The sequence below is a fragment of the Eleginops maclovinus genome, chromosome 7 (genome assembly GCF_036324505.1).
Source record: "Eleginops maclovinus isolate JMC-PN-2008 ecotype Puerto Natales chromosome 7, JC_Emac_rtc_rv5, whole genome shotgun sequence".
Lineage (NCBI taxonomy): Eukaryota > Metazoa > Chordata > Actinopteri > Perciformes > Eleginopidae > Eleginops > Eleginops maclovinus.
In genome coordinates, this window is record NC_086355.1 from 17,211,623 (window position 1) to 17,236,499 (window position 24,877).

The 24,877-nt window shown below is 39.4% G+C and overlaps 1 protein-coding gene across 9 annotated transcripts in view; it reads left to right on the top strand.

Moving 5' to 3' along the window:
• The window catches only part of stxbp5l (syntaxin binding protein 5L), a 125,324-nt gene that overhangs the window by 89,269 nt on the left and 11,178 nt on the right, over positions 1-24,877 (top strand). For 2 of the 9 annotated variants that reach the window (XM_063888139.1, XM_063888142.1), the window contains exons 13-23: positions 309-376; positions 1,096-1,136; positions 1,823-2,037; positions 2,177-2,352; positions 2,515-2,640; positions 5,458-5,609; positions 7,903-7,971; positions 9,224-9,289; positions 14,407-14,511; positions 18,117-18,170; positions 20,530-20,709. In XM_063888139.1, coding sequence (XP_063744209.1) covers positions 309-376; positions 1,096-1,136; positions 1,823-2,037; positions 2,177-2,352; positions 2,515-2,640; positions 5,458-5,609; positions 7,903-7,971; positions 9,224-9,289; positions 14,407-14,511; positions 18,117-18,170; positions 20,530-20,709 — 1,252 coding nt within the window. The remainder of the gene's footprint in view (positions 1-308; positions 377-1,095; positions 1,137-1,822; positions 2,038-2,176; positions 2,353-2,514; positions 2,641-5,457; positions 5,610-7,902; positions 7,972-9,223; positions 9,290-14,406; positions 14,512-18,116; positions 18,171-20,529; positions 20,710-24,877) is intronic. The other 7 variants (XM_063888144.1, XM_063888145.1, XM_063888140.1 and 4 more) reach the window with 6 other exon arrangements.

Below are 24,877 nucleotides of genomic sequence, written 5' to 3' on the forward strand. Positions count from 1 at the left end.
GTGGCTGAAGCTTCACAATTCATGGAAAATGTTCAATTGCTTAAAATAGTTACTGCATTGAACTTGAAGCAAATTATGGGCTATCATTACCGTATGACTCACTGTAATCAGTGCAATCAGTTTTTTATCTGTGGATGAAAGCGCGTCTTGTTGGAAACTGAAGCTAAAATCCCCAGCTTGATCATTCCGTGTTTTCTAATGAAATATATGTTTAAAATATAATTAAATCGTAACATCATGAGATGAAACAATGGATGATTGACATTTGGTTTAGAAAATATTCATCACTCCCTTTGTTGCCGTGTCAGGAGTGGCCGATTGCTGGAGGAACGTGGACGTTAGGCTCCAACACCTACCCAGAGATCATCATCACAGGGTGAGTCAGAAATAATAGAATAAGATGAACCTTTAGTTTTTCACTCTGTTTCAACATACTTAGTTACACAGCTAGGTGAACACATGCACATGCGTTGTAATCCACACACAGTTTAATCCACTATACAGTTGTTAAAGGTAGGTTGCAGACATGCATCAGGACAGGTGTCACCGTGAACAGGCTGCTAGTATCGCCAGCACACTCCATATTTCTTTGGTCCGATCAGGATGTGAAATGGCGACCCTCCGGTTCAAAGCACAATTCCCTACCGATTGATCCTCTGCCACCCAATAGCAGAGATATTTTGAAAGTTCTGAGAGTCTTTTGCAAGTCTGAATAGATGGCAATCTTCTCCGTTTGGAGGAAAATGTACATTAACACCCATCAAAATTATTAGGCGATCTACAGTTACAGCTGACACCAGGACAGCCTTGCTGCATTCTAAGAGCTTGACAGGGATGGTCACCTGTACTGAACGAGTGCATTGGGAGTTGTCCGTTTCTCTGCAACACTCAAACCCTGTACAGTGTAACCTTTGAAATAGTTTACCACCACTGTCTGTTTTTTAAGATCAAAGATATCTGTCAGTTATATCTGCCATTAAAGCAAGCAGCAACATTAAATGCCTTACATTTTCCTATAATTTCATGAATAATTCTCAGGGTAATGAAGCTTATTAGCTAGTTTTCCTAAATTATCTTTTTGTTCTCTTTCTGTAGACATGCTGATGGATCAATTAAGTTTTGGGACGCATCTGCAAGTAAGTCCACTCTTTAAGCTTTCCGTGTGTGAGCAATGCCAAAGGGATATATTTTGTTCATCTCAGGCTTTTGGTACACAGCTTGCTCAAATAGACAATATTGTTTCATGAATCCCAGGGTAAGTCATTTCAGATTTGCCATGGGCTTTGAGCTAACGACTAATTAAAAGCCCCATTGTCATATGAGATGGTCTACAACCAATAAGAGACGTGGCACTTTCACAGATGGACACACACTGAAAACATCATGTAAATGTGTGTTTTTCGCAAATCATTTGCAAAGAAATTTGACAGCTGTGGTCCGTGAATCTTGGCATTCTAGTTATTAAGAGTGAACATCTTTAAGATAATAATATGAACACATTAAACCATTTTATTTCTGTGTGTACTAATATGAACTCACGTAAAAAAAAGTGTATTTTCTTGTACCATGCTTCTCACGTAAGGTTTTGGCATTTATTTTCTTAATATTGTCTTTATTTTCTTCTTTTTTCCATCTCTTTTTCTACCACTTAACATACATTTATGATCAAATAAATTGATAAATGATTCAAGTCCAGAGTTAATCAAAAAGTCCTTTAACTTATCCGCACAACCAATGGCAGAGCACGTTTTCAGTGCATTTAATGGAAATATGTTCACAGTCTTTTTTGGTATTTTCAATATGTATTTCTGTTTTCTTACAGTCACATTACAGATGTTGTACAAGCTGAAGACCTCCAAAGCCTTTGAGAAGCCAAAGCCAGTAGAAGGCAGGGCTGCCGACTTGGTGGAGGAAGATCCCTTCGCTGTCCAGATGGTCAGCTGGTGCCCCCAGAGTCGCATCTTCTGTGTGGTGGGCATATCAGCTCACATCATTCTGTATCGCTTCAGCAAATATGATGCTAACACTCAGATTACGGTGAGTGAGGGGAGAATCAAAGTAAAAAAAAAGTGACAAACTCCCACTCTGAAATGGTCTTACACTTAGCCTCGTGGTAGGTTTTTTTCTTCCAAGGAAGATCTATGGTAAATAATCCATATTTCTGTATTGTCCTCAGTCATTGGAGGTGCGCCTACAGTGTGAGTCGGAGGATGTCATCTCTCCGTCCGACAATGAAAACAACCCCTGCTTCTCTGAGTCCGGCTCCCACTCCCCACAGACCCACCACCATCACCCAGCTAGCCCCGGCAGCAGGACTCCTGAAGGGAACAAAGACACCATCCCCTGCCTTAAGTAAATCCCCTCATACACCTCATAGTTCCTGCAACAAGCACCAAAAACATATATTTTTTATGAATGATTTGGTCTAAACACATTAACAGTGATTTAATATTTCCAGCAAACATGTCTCTTTTTATTAGCAAGTATTGAAACTCTTCTTTATGTCTGTTTCAGGGTGAAGGAGCGGATGGTTCGGGTCCCTCCTGGCTACCAGGCAGAGCTGGTCATCCAGCTGCTGTGGGTAGATGGAGAACCTCCACAACAGATCACCAGCCTGGACATCAACTCTGCCTATGGCCTGTAAGTCTTCAGATAAAAGTCAGTCTCTCTGTGTTCTGGTCTCTGAATAATTCTGATTGGTCATTGGACTTCATGCAACGAATCATGGGATATAAAATCGTAATTCTTTGCCCAACACCATGCCCACACATCCATTGTTTATAAGCTCCATTAAGTCTCTAAGAAACACAGTATTTACGTGGATAGGTTACATTAGGTTGGCCTGTAAATGGTAGAGGTGTGCCGCACCATCTTTGAGTAAAGTTAGGAGCTGGGCTATAAGAGGCAATTTAACATGAATATATAACAGATATCAGCTGGTCTATCTTAGTATCCATCTCAATTCAGAGTATGACAAGGCTTTTTTTTTTTTTACATCGTTTGTCCATCATTGATTCATATCTTTGCTAGTGTGCACTCAGGCAAGCAATCCCTGTTATAACTAGTCATGATATATAAAGGACAAAGCTTTGTCCATCTTTTATTATTGTATGATGTGACGCTAGCTTAAAGTTAACACCATCCTTCAGCTTTATAGTGCTGTCAACGCTGCTTTATATCAAATAAAGTGGATAGATAGAGGAAGTGTCTCCTAGATTACACCTTAGAGACCAACATTTTTTTTTGTCTTTTTTATTGAAGTTGTAAAATAACATTGCATTGGTTGATTTCAAGCATCTGCAGAAATCAACTAACACTGACTCTGACTTACAGAATTGTATTTCCATCCATCTAACTCTGTGTAACTTTGTCTACATGTCCTGTCTCTCAGTTTATATGTGTGCATTAATATGCCCCATGCACAGGTTTATAGTGCTATTACATTTTTTTTTTAAAACTAATGTACCCTTTGCCAGCCCATAAAAACCCCACTTCTCTGTAGCCCCAGATGTTACACTGAATAAAGTGAGTGAAGGTCAGTGTGTTGGCCAGTGCATAGCAGTTTTCAGGAGCAGTAGTGACAAGGTACATGAAGATGCAAGGTTAGAAAGGCCAATCTGTCATATGAAAGTGTGTGTATTATCCCCTTTAGAAAGAGCAGTACACACCTGCAGAAACACTAACTGTTATGTTTGTGTTTATTATTTATTCATGATATAAATTGAGTGTTTATAAAAGGTTAGGGCTTAAAAGCATGTGGAAATTGGGGTGTGGGTACAGTGTAGTGCAGTTGTCACAAAAATGGCATTGAGCTTCATAACACCTCATAATTTCTGTTTGTCTCCTTTCCGTCTGTTATATCAATCTTTTGTTTATAAAAGCAAATCATTGTTCTACTTTGAAAATAAATTGTGTTTACTCCAGGAATATTTGACATGTTTGTATGAATATTTCAGCCTTTGAAATTCAAAAGTGATGTGTGTCTGAATTGATTGACCTTCTGAACTCTGAGTGCTTTTATATGTTTGCTGTCAAAGGAAGTTCGGTTGGCGGAAACCATTCAAATCACAGCTCTTTCAAAAAAGATCTATATGGTTCAAGGAAGGGCAGTGTTTCCCTCTCTCCTCTATTGCTATTCACAGATTGAATAGATTGTGGGAATAGATTTTTTTTCCTGGAACCACCTACCTAAACCCACAAGTTTTGCTTCACTAAAGTAAATGCTGAATTGATGAATTATGATCCTGTTAGTGCAAGCAGAATCTAATGTGTCGATCACTGGCATATGTTAGTAGTGAAACCACATGTCATCTAACAGGCAGAGGCAGCATTACAGTACAACAAATTAGTGAACAGCAACAAAAAACATACTGAAAAGCTCTTCAAGAATCCCTGCTATTTTAATGTCTTTACAGGTTACTATAGGCACATGGCTGTCTCCTTTAGTCACTTTTATGGCATGAATGTGTTTACCCAAGTACAGCTGTGTTTTTTCCCAAATCTTAAGATGTTTTTATCTTTTATTTAATTTGAACAATGCAAAAAGAGAATTAACAGACAACTTTTTGTCTGTTTGCGTTTGACAGAATGACTTACATTCTGATAACAATAACACAAATGCTGGCCTGCCACCGGAGTTGTTTCTTTAATGGCATCTTTTCAGCCATTAGCTTTGATCTATAAATGTCGCGCTGCCCGGTAATGTCTTGTGTACTAAGGCTCAAGCTGTGTTTAAGTGACACATACTGAAAGTCTGGATAAGCATAGGGTTGGCCACTGCTGCTTTTCAAATGGTTGGTCTTCGAGTGTAATATGAGTGATGTGTATTCAAATTCTAAAGCGTGTTTGTGATGTTGAAAGTGTTGTTCACATAGACCAGATGACAAACAGCTCCGAAACCCTCTGACCGTGTGACAGTGATTTAAAATGAACCAGACATCTGCATCTTAGATACCGGACGGCAATGATTGACTGGCGCAGCTGCAAATTTGAGCGACATGTTTGTGTTTGCCTCATTTGTCTTTGCTTTTTTTTCTTCTGATTGCTGGATAGAGCTATTTGTTGTCAACATCGACTAATTCTGGTCAGCATCTGATCAGAATCTTTTGTTCGAAAATAATCAGAAGACTGCCAATGATTTTCTCTTGATCAGTTTAACCAGAGGCTCTAGAGCAGCCAGTGGTAGCAGGTGGTGATGGGGCTTATTGGAAATCTAGTGTTAGTATTCAAAAACAGCAGCATAGAGATAAAGACAGGCTTTTGTTGACAGTAATCACACCAAAATATCACAGTTGATTTGCCAATGGTTGCTAGTGCAACAGTACATGTAGCACATTGTATTGTCAATGAGAATAACCTGGAGATATAGTATCGAAAATGTTTAATCTCAGCTGAACGACACACCCTTTCTGCGTACAATGAAAATGTCTGTGTGTGCCTCCTTGCTTGTGTCTCCAGTTTGGCGTTCGGGAACTGTAACGGCCTAGCAGTGGTGGACTACTTGCAGAAAACCATCCTGTTGTGTATGTCCACACTGGATCTGTACGGAGCCGCGGACCCTTACCAGCGCCTTACCCGCTCCCCCCGCAGAAACAGACAGTCCACCTCAGGTAGCACACACAATAACACACACACAACTGCCCACACGCACATGCACGTAAACAACTCACTGTGCAGTCGATAATGTTGTCGCTACATCAAGACTTCCATCTATTCTCCTGTCCTGCCTCTATCTCTTTTACTGTTGCTTCTTCCTACAACTACTGTCTCCTTCCTCTGTATCTCTTTCCTTTCTGAGGTTGAACTGATCTATACTTCCTTTATGTATAATTCCTGCAAATTCAATCAATACCTCTGCTCTCAAATCAATCAGATATGTGCTTCCCTTAGATAAGGGACTTAGGCAGATTGCACACAATTGTTCAATATTATATCCTATTTTCAAGAGTAAAGGTAAGTAAGGTTCACTAATTGTGATCAGACTTTGAGGTTTTACAATGATGTTAAATATCCATGTAGAATTAATAAATGTTTCATATATTTAAAATCTTAACTGGCCAGCAATACATATGGTAGTTAGACTTAACTACCACCAGATTCAGCATTAAGATATACAGATTAATAGTATCATATCCAGTATGTATTAATATAACTCTGAAAGGGGCCCTTTGGCTGAATACTTTTAATTTACATTTTATAGACTTTGCAGACTTTGCACAACTTTATCCTAATTACTATTTTGAATGCAGGTACTTTTACTTCTCTTGCATTGAAGTATTTGCATCATGCTCCTGCAAAAGGTTAAGACTTTAACACATAAGAAGATATTACATTGTTACAGAGACCCAGAGTATGTTTGGTTTTCATACATACAAAGTATTTGTACTTAAGTTGAGGTTTGGATGCTGCAGAGTATCTTCTTTCGCTACAGGATCTGAAAACCTCCTCCACCATCTGTGTATTATGTCCATGATATATGCATCTGTATCAGCAGTGAAAACCTGTATCAGTCCAACCTTACTTCTCCTGCTTGTTCTCTTTTTCTCACACATTAACACATAAAGACCAAAACACCACCTCAGTATGCCTGTCACAAATGTGCACTATGATATAAAGTGCATGTTAGCAGGCTGCGTGTCATTCCACGTTGGCATTTTTATGCATGTTGTCATTTGTTGATCGCTGTCCTTTCTGTTTTTTAGTCTTGCTTGAGCATAGATCTGTAGTCTAAAGCCACAGAAGTGTCATTGTCCTGACCCCTGCCTCCCTTTGCTCTGCTACTGATCTTGGCTGGTGATGGTCTCCGAAGGCTCTTGTTTATATTGTAATTATTGTCAGGAACTCAAGCTGCACCTTTTCTTTTTGACCCTACAGTAACCTCTGCATTTGAGTATTAAACAGCTCCATTGGTTTGATATTTTAGATGTCTAAGACCCTTTAGGCAATTTAGAGTTCGGAGCTCTCTACGTAATTCCCCAAAGTGTAGCTGAGAAGGTTTTACATGTATTCAGTTTTTTGTGAAGGGGACATTAACGTAGAAGAAGAAATGACCTTCAGAAAAACTCTCAAAAGGCCATGAAGAGGTAAATGACATTTGCTAATCTATCTTTAAGCTCAACTTTCTGTAACTTTTTACCAACTTTTAGAACCTAGTTTTCTGTCCTTTCCACAACATTTTTAGCTGTTGTTGCCACACATATGTGTATGTTTATATATATATGTCAAACAGATTTAGTGTATTCATCTCATTAAATGATATTGATAGCTTTGGGTGTGTTTCTTATGCTTTAATGCACTATTGATACCGTGTTAGGACTCTAGGTTTACTTTGAAAAGTATACAAACAAAATGTAATGCAAAGCAATTTTTTGATGCAACAAGAGATTTATTTTGATGCTGTTTAAAGGAAATATTCTGTTCCCCGCTGGCAAAGTAGTTTACCTCTTGTGCAAATGACCGATCACATCAGCTGTAGCGGGTATTTCCTGTCTGTCCTCCCCTGACACTAACTCGGTTGCTGCTTGCTCTCTCCACTCTAAGCCTGTGTGTTCTTCTCTCTCCCCCTTCCTTCCCTTTTCCTCCCTTCCCTTGCCTCTGTCCTAAAATGTCTTAACTACATTCATCAATACTCCCTCACCTTCCCCTCACATTCTTCTTTACTCTTCACCCTTGTTTCCTCCTCGTCCACTTTTCTTCTTTCCAACCATACCACCTATTTTGTCTTTCCCACCTTACTGTCCTCCTTCACTCATCCTTCAATCATTATTCCTGCCCACCATCCTGTCCACTACTCATTCCTTCCCTTCCCTCTCCTCCTCCTCCTCCTCCTCCTCCTCCTCCTCCTCCTCCTACTTTTCGGTGACTCTGTGGCTGCTGCTGTGGGCATGTGGGCCTGCCTGACAGAGTTTTGCATGCGTGGCCTGTCTAACTTTTATTCAGATTCAAAGAAAAGGATCCGTACATCCTATCAGAGTAAGTCGGGCCTTACTAAAGGCTGGGGGACTATGTGTTTGTGTGCGGGGGTGGGGGTGGGGGTTGGGGCAGTGTTGTGGGAGAACATACTAGGACAACATGGAGATGGCCAGATGGCCAAGAAGGTATGATGTGGACAGAAAGCAAAGGGACAAACCAAAGATATGATTGGAACTAAGTGCTGGTTTCCTATCTATATTTGGCCTTATAAAACAGAACTGCCCTATTCCAGTCATGTCCAATGGTTTGTCCTTTGCACAGCCACTCCCTCGAGTCTTTTAAGTAAGGGCAGTTATAAATATTATATGATCCATGTGATGTATATTTCAACTGAAGCAAAATGGAGTGAATAAAGCCTTCCTCATGACCCACTAGGCCTAGGCAAACCAACATGTCTGCTTCTGGTTGATGATCACAGAGGAATTCTTAGTTTTATACTACAATAACTTTTAATCAGAGTCCTTTTCAAGGTCTTCAGGTCTTTCTAAAGCCAGGGTAAATGATTAAAGGAAATGTTCAGTAGGAAGTGTTGCTGGAAACTTGCTGCAGACAAATAATTAAATAAAGCAAACATTTTTGAACTGTGACGAATCAGTGAGGCTGTTAGTGAAGCACTAATGAACGTTGCTTAAACACCCGGCATTGGTCGTCAGTCAGAAATGAAAAATAATTCGATTTTTCAGCAATTTTGTTGGTAAAGTAGGTATGACTTCTCATTCTGCCTGTGCTTGCTGCATGTGATCAGTTTTGATCAAATATGTGTTTGTTCTGTTGTGTATTTTAATTGTATGTGCCTTTTTATCATGAGATTTGCACTACACATTGTACATCCCTAATTAGTGTCATTTTCATGGAATCTGGTTGGGAATAGCATTTTATATAGATGGAACAGATGTAGTGCAGGTTTCATCAGGTTTCAGCCACTCTGCTCCCGGAAAATGAATCCTTAGAAATATTACCAAGGGGAAGGGTAAATAACAAATGTCAAATATTGGGAGTGAAATTAACTCCCCATTAAATGATACCTTCACAAATGATCATTCAGAACTGGTAATTGATTATTCAGCTCATAAGACATGATTACCCAAGGATTGTAGAAGTTTGAAGAACTGAACTCTAAAGCTGTTTCTCGGTGTCCAGCGTGGCTGACAACCATCCTCTGTGAAATCCCTCCAACTGACGAGGTCAAAATGATCTGACAGACTTTGTGCATTCTTCCTTTCTTCCTCTCGGCTGCTGTTGGCTGCGACAGGCCTTACTGAACTCTCTGACAACCAGCAGTCCATTGACATGGAGAGAAGCAAGTCGCCCACCTCAGGTAACCTGCAGAGACACACACACACACACACACACACACACACACACACACACACACACACACACACACACACACACACACACACACACACACACACACACACACACTGTGGAGGGCACCTTCCCTGTATTGAAATGTGTTCTGTGATTGGCACTGTGAAGCGTTGCTACAGTATGCATCCTGTGGAAACCTCACCCTTCACCAGAGCATCTTCACCTGATCTGAATGGCTGCTGCTGGAAATTGCAACTCTGTGTTTGAGGTTGGAGTGTGGACATATAGAGAATCCTAAATCCAGAAATGGGTTGGCATTTTAGCACGTACGGTTCCCTTGTCTTAAAGTCAATGTTTTTTTCGGTGAATTTCTGGTTGGATAGGGTCTATGGTTGAGACAGAAATCTGCGATTTTCATGTTTTGTTCTATGACATTAAATATGCTAGAAAACACCCAATACATGGTTGTCTGGAGCTAATACGTGTCTAAAAAATGACAGTTGCTAACAAGTGGTAACAGTTAGCTACTTACTTCTATCAATTGCATTGCAAAAGGTGTAAGCATCATAAATGTGTGTTCACCAAAGAGTTTATTTTCTGCAATATTCCAAAGTCCAATGGAAAAATCCCTTCCGATTGTGTAAAGGAAGCCTTTTGCGATACTTACATCAGAAATATTTCACTACTCGGTTCAGTCAAGATCTTTAAAAAAGTGCAGGGTGTGCTGAAAATATTGAGAGTTGTCTTTGAAAAGACAGTTTGATTGCTTTATATTCTGGCATTCTGAAGCATTGTCACAGCTGATTGTCACAAAGGTAAGCCAGTGAAAAGATTAGACTTCCTGCCACTATTTTAAAGAGATAGCAGAAAGTAGCCAATAGCTTTTATTTAGAGACATAATGTAGAGAGTAAAATATATAGAAAGCAAAACTGAGGACCTGCTAAAATGAGCAGGCCCAATAATATGCTTACTTTAAAACAATGCCCATAGAACAGCTGGCAGCAGTGGGGATGACCTGCAGCTGATAACATATGGCAGTATCCTGCAATCTCTCACAAAATAAAGTCTTAAAATATCTGAGATCAGAAAACTTCTCGCTGCTGGTTAAATTATTTATTTGTGTCATCCATAATATATTATAAAAACATCCTGTACACTTTTAATATTTCCTGGCATGTTAGTGTGTGGTGTGCAGTTCTTGACATGTATTAAATGTTACAGGTTGATGAAATGGACTTGCCTCTTTAGAGGGAAATGATGAGGCTTGTATATGAATATCCTTAATATTTGTGGTTAATGTTTCATTCATAATCTTGTCACTTTCTTTGGGTTTCAGAATCACAAACAATATGATGGATGAAGGTTTGAAGTTGAGTGAAAGAGATAAGCTGCATTGGCTAACTATGATAGATCAGAAGATAGAGTAACAGTCGGACGCTATGAATGACATTTTAAACTATGATATCATTTATACAGTGGCAGATGAAAGCAGAGTGTGTTTGTGATTAAAAAAAAAGCAAAGAAACACAGATGTGTAATGGAGGGAGAGAGAAATGAGAACATTTCCCTGCCGGCGCTTTTGCATCTGTTGTGGGAAAACACTTTATCTCAGCAAATGCAAGACTTAAAGGTCAAATGAGAGAGTGTGTAAGTGTGTAAATCTGTGCTTGACACACTGCCAAGCAGTCATGCTGTGACCTCGGGGCTCAGAGTGCTTATTTAGGCTTTACCGAACCAACTAAATGTAATAGCTATGCCTGTTATATGATACTAGCTGATTTATTTTAAAAGTCTATTCCATTTATAATAAAATTGAATCCTTTCTTTAGTTTTGCAATTTTTCCCTGAACGTTATGAAAATACTCTCACAAACTGGTGTTCTCCTACATAAAACAAGCAAAATGTATTCCAATAATCTTTCAATATCAGCTGCGTGTGTGACATCACTTTCTAATGTTAGCCTTGATGTCAAAATTGTGCTTTGCAAGGTGATTTTCAAGGAAAGGAAGAACAAATTGTACAGTATCTTGTTGAATTTACAGGAATAGCATGAAGCCAACAGATTAACAGTCATTTGAAACACAATTGATGAAATTGTGATCCTAGTTGGTAAATGCAGATTGTTATGGCACCTATTATTAAATAAATATTATTTCTTTGAACCAAGCAGAGGTACAGGTAAACTGTATTTCTTTCATAACCAAGCTGTGGAAGTGATCTTTGTTTAGTAACACATCATCAGCCAGTGAGAAATCTCCGCATTTATTCCCAGTAGTGAGTGAATGCTAGGACCTGAGAGAAGTGCCACCGTGTGCATGTATTCAATTAGTCTGATGTGTTTTACAGAGAATAAAAGCTTTGGGGATTTGTGCCAGCACTGAGGCACTTCATATGCTTCAGAAAAAAATCATTTGACAGGCTTCAGGCTACCAAGGGCATTGCTGTTTCCTACTTTCCATCTGGCAATGCCCCAGAGCTCTATGCTTGTTATTAGAGGTGATGAGCTCACTTTGCTCCATGTTGCTTTGTCTGACAGTGCCCATGTTGGCCTCATGGTTCAAAGCCTTTGAATTACTCATATTCACCTTAGACAATGTCTAAGGGGAATCCGCCTAGAGTCACAGGAGCAATCCCTTCTGCCCAATAATAAGCACTTCCTGTTGACTTAAGGGCCAGGCACCTATGCTATCAATAAAGATCTTGGAAATAACCATAACTGAGATGACTCCGAGAAGCCTCGCTGTGGAGGATCTATTGGCAAGTCCAACTGGGAGATGACCATTGGGCTGACCTTGAACACACTAATGGGATATTACATTGTGGTTTTGTAATGCCTCAGATTAACCCAGAACGACCTTTGAGATGTGGCTGGAACGAAGGACGGCTAGGTTGTTTTGTTAGTTGTCTGCTATCACAATCCTAACCCAGTTAAACCGCTGAAAATTGGTGGATAAATAGACCTAAATATGCAAAGTTCATTGCACTAACCTTTGTTTCGTGTAATGAATTCAAAGGACGTAGTTGTGCTGCATGAAATCAGTCAAAACCAGCCTTCTGTATTACTTCTTCTGTAGCTTTTCGAAACATGTAGCTAGTTCATGATGGACTGTGCTACAAGCAAGTGCGCATTTAGTAATGGCTTTGGGACAATTTTACAGGCAGTAATTACAACTTCTAAAGTAAAAATGCTAATTCACTAGAATGATGTTGTTAAATGTCGTTCCGTTTTTTTTTTTTAGCATCTGCACAAGCCCGGTCAGTACCAGGATACAGAGATTGGTTTTCTCACCTGTTGAGCTTGTCTTTTGAAAATCTGTCCTTTTTGTCTGTTCCTTTGTGCTTTCCAGCTTTGCCTTTAGCCTCATGAGGAGAGCATACAAACAGAATAACAAAACCAGGACAAGATGTTCTTTGCCGTCCTTGCAGGAAGTTATTCGGTATTGTGATGTGGACTAGGTCATGGTCATCCTGTCCCTTCAAAAGCCTGCCATTTGTTAATTAGAGAAACGAGGAAATAAACATCTTGGAGGGATGGAGGAAAGCACAGACACAGCGTGATCAAGTGTCTGAGTCACTCTGCCAGAGAGTGGAGAAAAAGGCAGCTTTGGTGCAATTGATTTGAGTGCAGTTTCAATCAAGACTGAAATGTTAAGAGTTGTTAATAGCAGTGTGACCTAACTTGAATGTAAAGTCTGGAAATTAGGAAACACAGCTGTGTTCTGCCGAATAGGCGAATATTTTAGTTCTTCCTTCTGAATATTAACTTCTACCTTTCTCTATGGCCATTAGAGGCTGTCTTGCTGTCCCTGGCACGCCATGTGCATTGTGTCTGTTCTTAGCCCTTTACAGGCTGTGGACAGCTTGTTAAGGAAGCCAGCCATCGCCCTGATTCACCCTGTGTCAATAACTGCAGCAGACTGTCTCTCCTCGCACATCGTTCCCTCTGTTTTACCCGACCCTTTTCCTTTCTTCCCTTTGTCATTAGGCCCAGTAATTGGCCCTTCTCCTGCCTAAAAGCTGTCTCCCTCCACACACTACCCATTGTCTTCCTTTTCATATCCTGAAGTCTGTTGTTTTGGCTTTTAGGTCATGCGTTACATTTCCGAAGGCAGCTTTACGCCACAGGTGGCTGTAGTGACGCTTACTTGACCCGGCCCCGCTTGTAAGATGGACTAACAAGCTGGGATGCCAGTGAGCGCTGTCTGACCTGGCAGGATATTTTTAGCAGTGGGCTTGTCAGGGGAGAAAGGGAAGAGGTGATGTCAGAAACTGTACAGGGTGTGGGCTGTTGCCACCATGCATCTCAAGGTGGCTTTTCTAAAACTTAAAACAAGTCTGCAGAAACTTTTTGAACCAAGCCCTACTGGTGCAAAACTATTTATATTAGTTACATAGTAATAACACTTGCTACTTTTACTTTTAAAATAAATTAAATGGACAAATACTGTTTACGACAAACTTTAACAAATGTGTTAAAGTTACTTACATTTATTACACATGCACCATATTACACAACATTTTACATCGGTTACTTACGGGCCTTATTGAATCAAATACTGGATTGAGTTTACAATTGCAACCAACATTTATCTTTTGATAAGAAATAGTTGACAGCAACATGGAAATGATAAATTATTATTATTAGTGTTGTCTGTTTGAAATGCATGTATGGAAAAGAAAGTCTTGATGGAACTGAGGTGAAGTTGTGTTTATTTGGAAGTAAAAATAAATTGCCTTGAGACATCAAGGCGGGTCACAGTGACATATGTGTAATAAACCTGGAAGACTGACTGACGCTATGGATTTGGTAGAGACACCTGTACTTGACTAGTAATTGTGGTGATGTTAGAAGTAGTGGTGGTCCTGTGTAGTCAAGTAGTAATAGAATGAGTAGTAGTAGAAGTATCAGTATTGCTGTTGTTTGTGAGAGTAATAGCTGATCTTTCTACAAGGTTTGATTATCATTGCTGTTGGAATAACCAACCTTATATTTTCATAACCTCTAAACTGTTTTCCTTCCTGTTACCTGCAAGTCTCTCTTCTCCCCAGTTCACCCATTGTGTATGTCTCTCCCCTGTTGCCCTGAAAAGTCTGTCTCTGTTCTGTTGGATCTCCTATTCCAGTTCATTACCCAACCTCCCTTCACAATGACCCACGCATCCTGCCCGAGGCTGTGGCCAGTCTGAGAGCCAGCCACTGCAGTCCAGTCTTTTACTTGCTGGACAATGGTAAGAGGAGGGATGTCTCACGGATCTCAGCCTCTTCATGAACATCTGCTTGTGTTTTGATGCAACAAGGGGGGGGGGATATCGGTTTGTTTTTTGGCAGGTAGTTGGATCAATGTTGCACCTTGCATGCTAAATCTGCTTCCACACTGTGAGCAACACAATCAGAGGCACATTCATACCTTACAAAACTCAAAACATGTATTATACTGAGTGTATGTCAAGGGCAAAGAACGCTTGTTGACCCACATCTCATGAATAAGCAAACTCCATAGCCTCTGGAAAACGGCCCACAAGTGGGTTACAACCATTTAAGGATTCCCTGTTTTACTTCAACTTTCATTTCAAAGGGTTAATGTTCAAAGAAAACTGGTTTTGGATGTATCCTACATATGAAGAGAGAATGTTGTTCTTGAGGCTGCACTGGTAACCCAAACTCTTATAGCTAGATAGTAAGCAGTTAGCAGATTGGGCTTACCAATAACAAATTCAGGAAAAAAGCCTGGGAAAATCCCACAAATCAGATATATATATGTATTTATATTTGTGTTTTTTTTCTTTCATATAGTTATCATAAAGTCACTATGAATAGGTCAAAATCCAATGAAACACATTTTAACCCTCACACGTAGGTCACAACACAATGACAAAGTTGCTTGCAGTGTAAACAAGCTGACAGGAAGTGTGTGTTTTTAGGAGTAGACTGTCTGTTGCTGCCTTGTCAAAATGTTCCATGCATTATCTCTCTGCCCCGGCTGCAGTGGGTTTGACATTGTGTTGTTTGTTGTATGTGCCAGATGCAGGCTTTGAACTTGAATGATCATTGCAATACTGCAAGGCAGACGGGCTTGGGAAGGGTGAGGGGTTGTATTCCAGCCGGGTACCTCACCTCCTCACTTCTCTCAGCCTCTGGTGATTCATTCTCTGTGACGTCAATCATTGTGCCTCCAGCGGAACTATATTTCTTTACCGTAAAAAGCAACATGCTACTTTACATATCAGAGTCTCTCTTATTGTGTCTCACTTACTGTGTGTCGATCAACCTAAAATCTCATCTCATCATCACCTTGGCTAACATGCATCACTGTCTCGTCTAACTAACTGCATGGTGTCCAATATTTGGCTAGCTGCAGTGCTTTTTAATATGACTGCAGCTTGCTTTGTGAGTTTATCAGTGTTGATGCCTGATCAAGTCCAATATCATCCCCATATATGACCCTAGCACTTTGTTTATTACTATGATTCAGTCACATAAACTCCCCTATACTATACAAACGTCAGAGAAAAGTAAAATGTTTTACCATGCTAGCGAAGTGTCTATAAATTGGTTCGTCAGCTTCATCATTTTGGTCCAGTCAGATATATATAAAACATGATTGGATGGATTGCCGTGTTTTACAGACTTTGACAGTGATACAAATTGTATTTAAAAATCCTAATCCCCTGAGGATGAACCCTACTGACCTTGGTGTTCCCCTGATGTTTCACCTAGTGAGGATAAAATGTGATCTTTTTTATTTAAATCTATTGACAGCTTTTAGATGGTTAGATGCTAAAAAGCTCACCTCAGAAGATGAAACATCATACCTGCTTGACATCAACATGATTGTATCGTCATATGATGAACATGGTAGTATGCTGACATTAACATTAAACTCAAAGCACTGCCTCACAGAGCTGCTAGCATGGATCTAGATTCTTAATCTTGTTAACCCCTTAATCTAACAGCGGGTTTCATCTTCAAAGGCATTGATCTCACTGGCATCGATTGTAGAAACACAGGAGACATCTGTGGGATCACCAAAACACTTTTGAAGGTGAAACACACTGCTAAATACGTGGTTACGAGGTCTGCTCACGGAATGATATGTGACCTAATCACAGATTTGTTTATTGGACACACTGCTAAGTTCACAAATGGGGTTAGTCTAGCATAAAGTGTTGTGTTAAGTGTTTTTTATTGTCACAAAAGATACTTACAAGATATCCGGATGGAGTAAAAGGTACTATTTAAATATAGAATATTAGCCATAGTGGTGTTGCTCAACCAGCCAAAGTTAGGCTGCATGTTTAGTAAGCATGTCATATAAGGCGGGACAGCAGCTGCAAAAACAACAGTTGTAATTGTTTGGTTAGTTATTGTTCATATTCACAATAGACAACCCATTTATGAAGCGTTAATGCAGCCACTGAGCCATTAAACAGAGGAACATCTGGGTATAACAGGTTTATTATGAGGTGATTTTCTCTGCTACTGTATCCCTAACACTGCATATTTGATATGGTTGAGGCAGCATCTGGCCACTGCAGATTATTATGAAAACACACACGCACAGAGCTCATCTATTATCTCATTAGCAACACTAATCGGAATGGCTTTACTTACTCCGGGAAAAAATGGGAACAGGAATTGATTGATTGAGAAATGAAATTACAGCAGCATAACAACCCAATTTCCTCAATAAAGGAAATGCATTGTTCCTCAAAAATGCCCTTTGAAAGTGAGCATCCTACATGGTCATTCAGAGAAAATAAACTGTAAAAATGGAATTACATGTATTTCATTACAGTAGATAAAAAGATACTAGCATTTCGCTCCAGTAGGCCCAATGTCCTCTGCTGTATTTCTTTTTATGGTACTGTATGGAGGGTCAACGCTCTTTTGTTGTTGTTGTTGTTGTTGTTGTTGTTGTTGTTGTTGTAGGAATCCTCAATGATTCCTTTGATCAATCTTCCAAAGTGGTCAGAATAATAAATAATGCAAATTCATGATCATGCTGTTTTCCTTGGTGTCATGATTGTTTATCAGACGTCATGTAAACACCATCCCTTGTCCTCCCACATGTCAAGTTAATCATTCAACACAAAGAAACAATGAAATATTGCCTTCTTTTTGAGAGGGAAACCGAACCATAACATCTCAAGTTCGACCTTTGCAGTTTTCTACTTACTGCAAAATGCTTGCAAAATGTTTTTTTTAACAAGTTATTTTGTTATCCTCAGTGTCTGACTGTGATTTTGTATTGACACCCTGTGGTGTCACCCTGTTTATTTGTGCTTCCATGTCAGACATCCCAGGATCTAGGAAAAACCCATTTGGTATTACTGGGACACTAAAGTAGAATAAAGATTTAGGCAAAACTGACTTGAACTGAAACACAGTTTTTTTTCAGTAAAGACCTTAAGCAGGGTACATCAGATTAGATTCATGCAGTTAATGAGCAATGTCATCCGATATATTTTACATGCCTTGTTGCAGTCCAACAAGACAAATACCATTTAGTTTAAATAAATAAATTCTCAGATTGTTGATCGCTAGGATAGTTAAATTGACCCAGTATAGATATTGTAGAGATAGCTGGGAACACTGTCCTGAGACAACGTAGCATGTATTTAAAAAAAATGCCTGCCGTGTTCAACTGCACCAATTTGCATGTTCTGTTTCTTAGTTCATTTGAGTGATTTCCATTTTGTTTTGTTTGAGGTTTATTTTTTGTTTTGCACCTTGGTTTGTCATTGTTTTACTTAGATTACTCCTACTTTATTTTTATCATTTTTTTTATTTTAAGGGATTAACTGGTGCTTTGTTTCCTATTCTTTTGTTTCAGTAAAGGGACCCGGCAGAAAGTTAAGTCTGCCAACAGATCTTAAGACTGATCTTGGTACGGTAGGCGAAAGCCAGCAGTTTTCACTTAATTACTTTTGAGTCATTTAGTTTCTGCTTTTGTCATGTTTTTCAGGCTTTTATGTTGCTTTAGTAGTTTTATTCTCACTCAAACTTTCTCCCTTGAGTTTACTTATCACTTTCTCCTCCTGTTCTACCAGCCCATGAGACTGTCGGACTAAAGTGTTTTTTCTATTTTGCCCTTTAATGTATTTTGATTTCATTTAAACCTTCTGTATTCCTTTCTACTACATTTTGCAAGTGTTTATAAAGGTGATTTTTAACTCATGCTCATATTTAAATTTGAGGTTTTCTATCGCTTTATCATGATTGGACCATCTGCTGATTTTACACAACCTTTCCTCCATTGACAGCCGTGCTCTACAGTGATTGGATCACTCGCTTCCTCTTTCATTGTTACTGGATCATCTCTTAAACCGTCTTTTGACTGGATCATCTGCATTACAGAAACTGAGTGTCTCCTTCCACACATCTCTTCTGCTGTACATACACATCACAATCTCAGGATCTCTTCACTCTGCTTCTGCAGACTGCTGCTTCACACATGCTGTCCCCTTTTCCAACTTCTGCTTTTCTAACACGCAATGTGCCAGTGCTCTAATTATTCCTGTTACTTGCCATTTTAATGACTTTCTTTTACCTGACAGGTGTAACAAATGCTTTTATTTTGTAATTTTTTTTTTATAATTAGTTGAAGCAATGGTGACAATGAGAACATTAACCAAACTTCTAAATCTATTTTTGAGAAGATTAACCTGTGCCGCGTTCAATTTTAATTTGTGGAAAAAATTAAAAAGCAATATGGAAGGCTTTGGGTTATGAAAATGTTGCCAGAACAGGGTGTTACAGAGTGTGTGTGTGTGTGTGTGTGTGTGTGTGTGTGTGTGTGTGTGTGTGTGTGTGTGTGTGTGTGTGTGTGTGTGTGTGTGCACTCAGATGGATAAGTGTAGTAAACTGTTTGTTGGGGGAGTGTGTAGATTGACATTCTTTGTGTTACCAGTTTCCTGCAGAGCATTTAGAGGCAAACTAATAATTTGCTACCTTATTATTGAAATTCACAGTGACAAAACATTATGACAGGTACACGGCTCTTGTACTGGTCTGTTCTGCAGGTTTTAATCTCTGCATTACCTCACCTTGTCCTGCTGTGAAACTGGGCGAGTGTTGCACGCGTATTGGGCGGCACCCTGGAGTTTTACATCTACACTTTGACATTTTGTATTTATCCTTGTTTCTACTAATTACCATAAAGCTCATTATCCTTTTGCTTCATGAGTTTTAATAAAATAGCATTTCTGCGAGGAAAGATTTCATCAGATGGTCCTGTCAACGCTTAACAATTTAACTGGTTTTCTGCCACAAGAACGCCATTACAGAAAAGGGCACTGTTTTATGTACTCATCCCTGAAGACAAGTGAGAAGAGTACTGAGGCATTAGGTATCATTAGGTTTTAATTATGGCTGTTTTGGCAGCGTTTTTGTCTAAACTGCAGACAACGAACCGCAGAGTGCTCCCAATCCTGCCTTTCTTTCCCTTGTCTCGTTAATAAGGTTTGGCTGTAAACTAATTATTTTGCCCACACACACACTGTACATTAAGGACAAAGCTTCCACTCCCTGAGGGGAGGCCATTTAAGGATACAACTCCAGGAAGTAACAAGTGTTTCCTGTCACCACCATCTGTGGCTGATTGTGTGGCCAGACAAGCAGATATTAGATTATTTTATTATTCTCTCTCTATTACTTGAACTATACTTGTAGCGTTTTGCTAAATAAATAAATAGTTTCTTGAACATGAACAACAATACAAAAGAAACGAAGAAGACACAAAGTGTTTTTGTTTGATTGTCTTTCCCAGCACTGACCAGATGAAACTGCATTCACGATTTGCCTTTGCATTTTGCTCTCTTCACTGTTTCCCCAGCATTTCTTTTTCTTCCCTGCTCATACTTACTTCCTACCACTCTACAGTCCTGTTTCACTCACTCGCTTTACCTTTCTCTGTCACCTGCATATTTCATGTTAACAATGTCATTTCTAACATCGGCTTGCTCCTCTTACACTGCAAACATATCCATCTTCATAGGTCAAGTAGTATAATACTGAAAAGTTGAGATATTAAGTTGGCAATTTTAAAAGAAAGCCAAATCTCCAAATAGGGTGGGAATATTTCATGTGTCCTTGAACGCTGCATTAAGAAAAAGTGAAAATCTCTCCCCTTATTTGAAGATTTTTAAGGACATATGGAGATGGATATTGCGGCAGTGGTTAAGAATATGTTTGAATCTTCTTTTCCCCTCCTTGTATTGTTTGCTAATGCTTTGCCGTTGTTACAGATCATGTAAATGGACATTGCACTAGCCCCACCTCCCAGCTCTGCTCGGCAGGGAAGCCTCGAGTCCCGATGGGTCCCGAAGGGCCACGGCTTACCCGCAGAGGCCCTGGCCGACCGCCCTTCCGCAAGGCCCAGTCTGCTGCTTGCATGGAGATCTCTTTGCCTGTGTCCCACACTGAAGGTGTGTGCTTGTCTTCCCAACTCCCATCCCTCAACCAATTTAACATACCCTCCCTCCTAACAAGCGCATGCCGACCTCCCTCTCTGGGGTGAGTGGATTAAAGCTTGAGATAAAGTTAACACAAGACAAGCATATGCTAATGCAAGTTAGCAGCATAGAAACTTAACCACTTGGTTCAATATACACATTTTTGTTTTTGTTCGCTAAAGCCCTTACACAAACAGTGAATGCCCAATCTTTCCTTAGCAGTAACCAAACACACCAGGTCTTTTGAAACATTGGCTTTCGCTATAATACACGCTATACTTGGAGTTTGTGATGTACATTTTTTAGCCTATAGTGTCCATTTAGCTAGCTAGAAAGTTACTGCTGGTAAAATCAAAAAGGGACAGTTATAATTAAGCCAGACACATTGTTTCAGAAGTTCCTAAGTAAGTCTCATCATTACTAGCTAGGAAGCTACTGCTAGTATTTTTATCATATTTAAGCCATCGGTGTCATCTGTTTGTGGATACCATTTGTCTGTCGGATCTAACGTAAGTTGTAACTGTTAGCATAACCACACACATTACAACCTACAGTAGTCAGCAACACACACAGTAACCAGTGCATATTAACTGTGAAGCACCTACAATATTCCGTTTTTATAACATTAAATTGTTAGCCTGACGAAGCATTTTCAGCCAACTCTTAGCATAGTTAGCTAGCTAGGAAACGTGGTAATGTGGTACAATCTTAAAATGCCAGTTGTCATTAAGTCAGACGAATTGTTTCAGAAGTTACTTGGTGAGTATTATCACCACAATTCTCAAGTGCTGAGAATAGTGAAGTAATTACTCGCTTCAAATTAGTTAACTAAGTTTGAACTAAACTTTTTGAAGGTAAGCCTTCAGACAAAGGTAATTGGGGATCCAACAGCAGGTGTTTACAGCTAGCTACAAGGTTGGTTTATGAGTGTTTCTGTTGATATTTATTTAAATTAGATTTACTCTGCAACTTGCATTAGCATCCCCTTACAACATTTGGACCAGAGGTTCTGCTTCTCTTGAATGCAAGAAAAGCCCCTTGCATTGTGTCCCTTAATAGTGTTGCTTGTGTGGACTGTGTCTTGGCCTGAAGGTGGGTGTTTATTGACTGTTTAAATCAATTAATTTTTACTCCTCCAGTGCCTTTTTTCTATTGTTTTTCACTCATCTGCATCAAAATGACCTTCTATTTAACTTTTAAGGCAGCGCTGATGTGTTAGCCATGAATCTGAAATTGAACTTTCCCCCACCAAGGGATGACTTCTGCATTTTTTCCCCGTCAAGCTTTGTTCTCTTCTCATAAATAGGTTCTGTTTTTTTAGGTAATAATCTTGATGCTTATGTAGTGTGGCCACACCTCCTGACTTTAGACTTGAGTACACCTTTTTTAAACTGCAATTAACATCCACTATTTGTGTTTTTTCAATGGTCCATTTCAGTATGAGCACAGGTGTGTGTGTGTGTGTGTGTGTGTGTGTGTGGTGTGTGGTGTGTGTGTGTGTGTGTGTGTGTGTGTGTGTGTGTGTGTGTGTGTGTGTGTGTGTGTGTGTGCATATACATACCTTTGTGTTTGATAGAAAGAGGACGTGTACATTTGCGTGTGTGTATGTATGTTTCTGTGTCTTTGTGTGTGTGTGTTGTGCGAAGAGGTGTTTCCGTGCTTTTATAGCTAACGTCGCCCATTAATCTGATGTAGGCCAAACAAACATGATAAAACATCCTCCTCATTTCAAAAGTGAATGCATTGGCTAATCCTTGTAGACTTGAAATAGGCAGAAATGTGGTTTAGGCTTAAGCCTTTTTGTTTGATATATTCGATCTTTCTTCACAACACTGTCAGCGAAAACAGAAGAAAATTTGGAACATAAAATAACACTCGCAGCAGCGTAATTTTAAGCAATTGACCTCAGAACTGACACAGAAAAATGGGCCCTGTCAGGATTCTACATCAATATTTAATCACACAGTATTTATGAAATCTGGCACTTAATCTGTCACCGCCTGGCAACTTTGAATAAACAACATCCTCCCCAGACAAAGACCAGACGTTCATTCTTTCATCTTAATAGGAATTCTGACATTCTCTTGCCATTTGGGACATTTCACTTTTCACTCTTGTACTCCAAACTAGATATTTTCTCTAAGTGGAATAACCCAAAAATATCAAAATATCAACTTGGCATTTTCAGAAGCTGAACTTTACATTTATACAATGATTAATGATGCTGGAGGATTTGATAAGGGTGGTGGAAATAAAATGGCAGACACCGCCCAAAGACACCTAGGTTTCGGAACCACTTATAAACTATAAAAAATGACAGACATAAAGATTGGCCCTACAGGCAGAGAAAAGCTGTTTAGCACAAAGGGGGTGCTCTAATTTAAAGTTAGAAAATGAACTAGTATTCTGACATCTTTAAGCAGCAGATTGTCACACAGTATATGGTAAGGGAGAAAATGTCCATGTACTCAAGTCAAGGTTTTCACAATCCATCAAACTTTAGCTACGCTGCATGATCAACAACATTATGTTGCTGACGTATAAACCTGGTGCACCATCAGCACTGCATTGCCTTTTTTTGCTGAGGCATCATACATAAATAAAGTTGTGTCCCTAAGGAGAGAACACTTGTAGTAGGCTGTGGCTATGCAGGTCCCTCACTCATAGTCCAGTACGTATTTGCTTTGTCAGATTAACCAAAAGTCCCTGGTCACAAAATCTCTCCATTGGAGACTTTAACACTGTGAAGGTTCCCAAAGTGTCACAGTTACTGTAGACCACCCTGCAAGCTCATCCACAATATTTGCAGTTTGATTTAAGAGCATGTTACATAATTTGTGTCAACACACATGTTGGGCAGACTTTGGAGGATTTCAACACATGCAAAGTATCTATGCTAAGTAATAGACACGATAGGTGCAGGGATGTTGTCAGAGTTGACCCTTTTACACCAATTCTGCAATTAGATTCACACAGCATTCTTCATCGACCTCATTATACAACACTGACCTGGCGCCGAGAGGGAAGTAGTTTTTCATTAGCACAAGCTGAATGTTTTATTAAAGCACACCGCCTGGGCTGCAGCTGCTCTACTAAGCAAATTAATGCAGACAATAGTTGAATTTGTGTTTTCACAGTTGATTAAATGCTCTAAAACCTCTTAAAACACATTTATTAAACTGACTTTTTAGGTAATTTAACATGAAACTTTGAATTAGGATTTTGCAGCATGGCATCTTAATATTTGAAGTAGCAAAATAGAGAATCGCATACAGGTAGACAGAGATTGATGTACCTGCTAGGCCATTAAACTTACTGATGGAGTGCTTGATAGTAAAATGTTTTAGTATGTCAATGAAATGTATTGACAGTAATGGTGTGTATAGTAGTAATGGTTCTGGTACGCTTAATATGTCCATGTTCCTAAGATACACCAGGATATTGCAACCTAGTTTAGTGTATTTCAAATCAATGTTTCACTTGTGGAGATCGTATTGAAACGCAGGAGACGTTCATTAAAGTTGAGGACACGAATGCGTGTCTCGTTTAATCACACAGTCAAAGTTATAACAAAACAAGATGGCGCTGTCCTGTAAACCAACAAGCATGGGGCTCCACGTCATCGTAAACACAGATTAATTAAAGGGACCACGATCCCTTTTTACAGTTGTACTTTTAAGCATAAACCAACGGTCATACTTACAGGCATGAAACAACAGTGTGTAGAACCACACTTAAGAAGGAGGTGAATTATGTATATTAGAGTCACTACACACTTAGCCTTGTATGTCGCTAAGCTCCTGAGTTAAAAGGAACTCTATTAGAGAATGCCCCACGACTCCTGTCTGACACCAAAGCATCATGTAAATGTCTCTTTAAGGGTTAACCTCCACAGTCTCCTCCTACTCTCATAATGCTGAAAAACTCAATTTGCCTTGTTCTTTTTGGCAAGTGCGTTTCTGTGCAGGCTTCCTGGAGAGGTGTGATTAATGAAATCTGAGAATGTTATTTATACTTTTGTCTTTTACTTTCTATATACGAAAAGCGTTGTTATATTTAATTTGACCCCACAAAATCCTCCTGTTTTCCAAGACATTGCTGATTCATTTTTAATTAATCTTTCTAATAACCCCATGTGGAT